Consider the following 5,167-nt stretch of genomic DNA (forward strand, 5'->3'; position numbering starts at 1 on the left):
ATCACCTCAAACCTTTATTTGTTGGTAGATGGAAAGCAAATCGAAAATGTTGTTTATGAAGAAGCTTTATTACAATCTTAAAATTTTGAGGTAAAGTTTATGTTCAAGCTATTAAACTTACATTGTTTCAATTAAATTTAAACATTCCCCATCAGCTGATGGATATTTCCGCTTGTTATGAATAAATCTAAGAATGAAAGCAAAATTCAGAAGTTTATCCAAACAAAATACCAAACCTGTAGTAAAAAAAATCCTACCAACAAACCTAAAAATAAAATAAAGACTGATTAAAAAATATCCTATCAAGTAGTACTAGGTGAAAAAGATTACAACAGTCCATGACCATTTCATCTTCAACTTTATAACTTCCCCAAATTTTATACAGATAAAGTTTCTCTTGTTCACTTATGAATTCTGTCAACTCATTGATCTACTTCTCACATCCAGACATCTTGTATTTATATTGACTAGGCCTGTGGATCAGCAACAAAGGGATGATATGATACATGTCACAATACTATATGTTCTTTAAAATACATCCACAATTGTATAATGAAAGAAAAACTGAGAATTTTAAAGCTTATTTATTCAAAACACAGAAGCATGATCTCATGAAAAAACAATTTAAACACTGATCCATTGTTCATGGATCATAATGACATTCACTAATTATTATAAAAATAGACGAAGATATTCTATATGTATGTATGTAACTATATATACATGTATTCAAAATTTATAATGTTATAATATTTGATTAAATTTACATGAATGTTTATTGTACACAAGAATTTTAATTGTAGTTGTTCAAATGTAATAAATCTAAGCTAGGTCTATGAACTTGATAAAACAGAATTAATTTAGTACCTTATTCTCTACTATGTCACCTTGTTTAAGTAATGAGCACAACCAAATATTTGTGGAATATAATGACTGGAACATTTTTGCTAGAGTACATAGGACTAAAATCCAGAAAAACTAATACATATACAAAACATCCAAAATACCAAAAAAAGTTGCTTTTCCTTCTGGACTTTTAGACTTTTACAGATACCATGCAATATACCTTCTGGTCTACTTAAATGAAATAATAACTGTACTGTTTGCTAAGAGAAATGGATTTTTTATTATCCCTAAACAATAATGCATCTACATCATAAATCACAAGATTTAGGCATTGTAAACCAATGCATTCAATTGGAACCAAACATCATATTATATCAATGCAGTGAAGAATTGTAGAAGTGTAATATTGCCACACTTATTATGCTACATTCAGTTATTTGTCAAATGCTTGTTTTATACAGGGAACATTACTGAATATCAGTCTAAAGAAACAGACAGATTAGTGGATTTTGGTGGATGTAACGCTGCTGTTAAAACTGCACTGTACAGACTGGATGGCCCACATGTTAAGTGTTTGGGTAATCAGTACAACAAGTTAAATTCACAGTCTTGCTAGCCCCATTTCCTGATACTTAGCCGAATGTGCCATCCAGCTCGAATGGGGATTGTAAATCACCAGTAAGTCATTTGCAAGTGAAAAGATATTGTTAATCACAATTATAGTAACATTCTGCATTGACAATCATGTAGTGTAAATGACAAAAACACATGTATCACAGGCATACTGATACTCAACAGTAAGAATATGTGAATGTTCCTTTGGAGGTTTGTACTTGTAATTTGTTTCTAGAAAAACTGCAATACTAACCAGAAACTTGCTAAGCAGTTAATTTTGCTGCTGTATCTTCTATGTAATGTGCCTTATCTACTCACACAATTGTCTCTCTCTCCAAAAGCATGGTGATCACTGAGGCTAAATTAGCATTAGGGAATTTGTATATCAGGTAAGTATAATGATTTCAAAAGACAGTGAGCAAGTGCTGAACAATTTCAATTAATAATAAATTCAAGTTGCCCTGTAAAATATGGGAATTGTATCTTCCCAAAAGTTTTTCAGGGATTATGCAAGGTTGTTATCTGAAGAAAAACACCTTACTTACCACTTTTCTTGAGATTATAGATCATAATATGGGAATTGTATCTTCCCAAAAGTTTTTCAGAGATTATGCAAGGTTATGATCTGAAGAAAAACACCTTACTTTCCACTTTTCTTGAGATTATGGGTCAGTTATTTGAAAGATTTGAAGATGACACCTTATAAGCATAATGAATCTCCAACTTCAAGTTACAGCCAGCCAAATCAAATAAAATAATGTGGTAACATTTAAACAATGAAGTTGGTATTTACTGCACTTCATTAACAACTATTGTAGGTATGTATCCCACAAATCTGTTCAAACTTAGTTAAGCAATGTTACTGATATGCATATGAATATCCTGTTAAAGTATGATTATTATATGACATACTGTAACAGTAAACTACACATACATATTAATTATGTGATGGTCTGGGTTTTGTATTTGTTTTTTTGTTGAAGTTTTTGCACAAAGCTACCCAAGCAATATCAGTGCTAGCCATCCCTGATTTCAAATTGATAAACTAGAAGGAAGGCAGTTAGTCAACATCACCCACTTCCAACTCTTGGGATACTCTTTACCAACAGAGAGTGGGACTGGCAGTCTGATTTTAATGCCAATACAGCTAAAAGGACAAGCATGTTCTAGGACAGGTTTCAATCCTGTGACTCACAGATTGTGAGTCGAGTACCCTAAACACTAGGCCATGCCCCAACACATAATTTTGTGATGAGGAACATTGTGTTAGATGATTTTTGTAGATAATTTTGGCGATGAATATCTGCAAGTAGTACTGGACTATTTCTCCTTATGCTTGATCATTGCTAGCATTGATTTGGCAGAAGATGAGCATGAGTTAACGTTGCTAAAATATGGATAAATGATAACAAAGAATAAACTGACACATCTGGATGAAAACTTTTTCCAGTTTTTGTTTTTATAGGCACTGTAAGAGCACCAAAACATGTAAAGCCTATTTTAATATCCAAATAATAGAAATTATTATGTATTAGGCTTTCTAATCTATATTAAACATGGATTTATACTTGTTTGTGTGCATGTGCTGTGTCTATACACTAACAAAACAAAAAATTATTTTTTTTTAATTCTCATCCTTGCAAAACAAATTTCTATTAAAGGAATGTTCACTGGAAATATGTAAATTTAAATATTTATATGTGTATAAGCATCAGTGCTTTTTTTACTTGTGTGCATAATAAATATGGTTTGTATTTACAACTTCTTTCTTCTTGGTAGCAATCAAGTAGAAGAAAACACTTTTTACTAGTCTCTTGGCAAGTAAGTTAATAAAATAAGTAAAAAATTAAATCAAAAGTTGTACAGCAACATATCCATAGACAACAAACTACAACATTCTGGAATGAAACACACTTATTATGCTAGAAACCTTTGCACTTTCACTCCCAAGAAGATATAAATCAATTAGAAGTAGTAGGAACACTAAAAATTACAATATTAGCATACCATTGTGTTATTGTATGTGTCACGGAATTTTTACTATAAGTTTTAACATGTAGTTAAATAAACATGTTTCCCATGATAAAGAAATTAAGAAAAAAAATTCAGCAGATGTGGTTACTCTAGCCCACATATCATTCTACCTTATAATTAATTCTGTATCATGCAGATGGTATTTCCTAAATTTTAAATACAAAGAGTTAATTCAGTACAAAAACTAAACAAAAAAAATTTTTTTTTTCAATCAGTATTCTTGAATATAGTTTCAGGGAAATATCAGCACTTACCAAATCTACCTTCTAACTCAGAGTCAAGTTGATGCATCTCTTCTTGAAATTCATTTTCTTTTTTAATACTCAAAATTTCAATTTTTGAATTATCTAGATCATCATCATTCTTACTGAACCTAAAAATATCCTCAACTTCTTGAAAATCACCAGTTGGGTTAATTTGTTCCTTGACAAAAGTGTTCTGAAATATAAAGATCACTTTTAATGGGTCAATAGCAAACTAAAGCAGCCAAAAACATAAATCTTCTCAGCTGGCAAGTTTGACTTGTGCAGTTCTTTGAACAAACCTTTTGTACTGCCTACCAACAAAAACCTTTATTTTCATAAATGTTAGGTCGTCAAGAAATTAATGTTGCTTTTTTTAGATGAAAAAAAAAAACCCAAACAACTTATATATCAAAACAAACATTTATTAAATGAAATAGACTCCATTCTTATCGATGATGCTTTATAATCTTAAAATCAGGTTGTTAATGCCCTGATTAAAGAAATCACTTGGCTTTGAAGCAAAAAACATGTCAATGTCCTCTTTAACACTTTCCACATTTGCATACATTTTCTCATTAAGATGGTGTTTCAGCAAGCAAAAAAGATGGTAATCTGATGGTGCCATATCTGGAGAATATGGTGGGTGGGGAAGAACTTCCCAACCTAACTCCATAATCTTGTGTTGCACCAAACGTGCCACATGTGGATGTGCATTGTTGTGGAGAAGAAGAACACCTTTCCGATTGACGAGTGAAGGATGTTTCTGATGAAGGGCTTGATTTAAATGTTCCAGTTGCTGACTATAGATCTCTGCAATTGACAGTTCACTGTGGATGGAGGAGTTCAAAATGAATTACTCATTTGGCATCTCACCAAATGCAAAGCACCCCTTTCTGCAGATATAGTCCAGGTTTCGGGGTTGGAAGTGGTTTTTGTGTAGGTCTGAGCCATTGTTTTTGGCATTTAATATGCGAATAGAGAATCCATTTTTCATCCAAAAATGGTTCACGAGCATTATGCGGCAGAAGAGACGAAGCAACGTTCACATGTTGGAAATGATGATCATCGAAACATTTGCTGAACCTTGGTTGACACTTACAAACATTCAATACATTTCCATAAACTTAATTTTATATTCTTTGTGGTTACAGATTTCCTTTCTTGTATTCAAACATCATTACATACCAAACGTGTGTCTCGTCGTGTGCCATTACTATAAGAGATTAGTGTATATCAAACTTTACACATTATATAGGCTACACTAACATGACATTTGGCAGTTCGTTTAACTATTATACGTGATGTCAATTTTTTGGGGGATGGTTAATGAAAGTGTTCCAAAACACAACATTAATTTCTTGATGACCTAATACAACAGGTCACCAAAGGATAAAGAATAGCTTGTTTTCCGTGAGACTTAATATGGA

General features: G+C 31.9%; 1 protein-coding gene across 1 annotated transcript in view; it reads right to left on the reverse strand.

The window, feature by feature from the left end:
• The window catches only part of LOC106467025 (zinc finger protein 271-like), a 55,101-nt gene that overhangs the window by 8,638 nt on the left and 41,296 nt on the right, over positions 1-5,167 (reverse strand). Inside the window, exons 8-9 of the mRNA XM_022395118.1 lie at positions 3,750-3,933; positions 258-265 (exon numbers count right to left, since the gene is read on the reverse strand). Of these exons, the coding sequence (XP_022250826.1) occupies positions 258-265; positions 3,750-3,933 (192 nt within the window). The remainder of the gene's footprint in view (positions 1-257; positions 266-3,749; positions 3,934-5,167) is intronic.

This window comes from Limulus polyphemus, unplaced genomic scaffold (genome assembly GCF_000517525.1).
Source record: "Limulus polyphemus unplaced genomic scaffold, Limulus_polyphemus-2.1.2 Scaffold2464, whole genome shotgun sequence".
NCBI classification, from domain to species: Eukaryota; Metazoa; Arthropoda; class Merostomata; order Xiphosura; family Limulidae; genus Limulus; species Limulus polyphemus.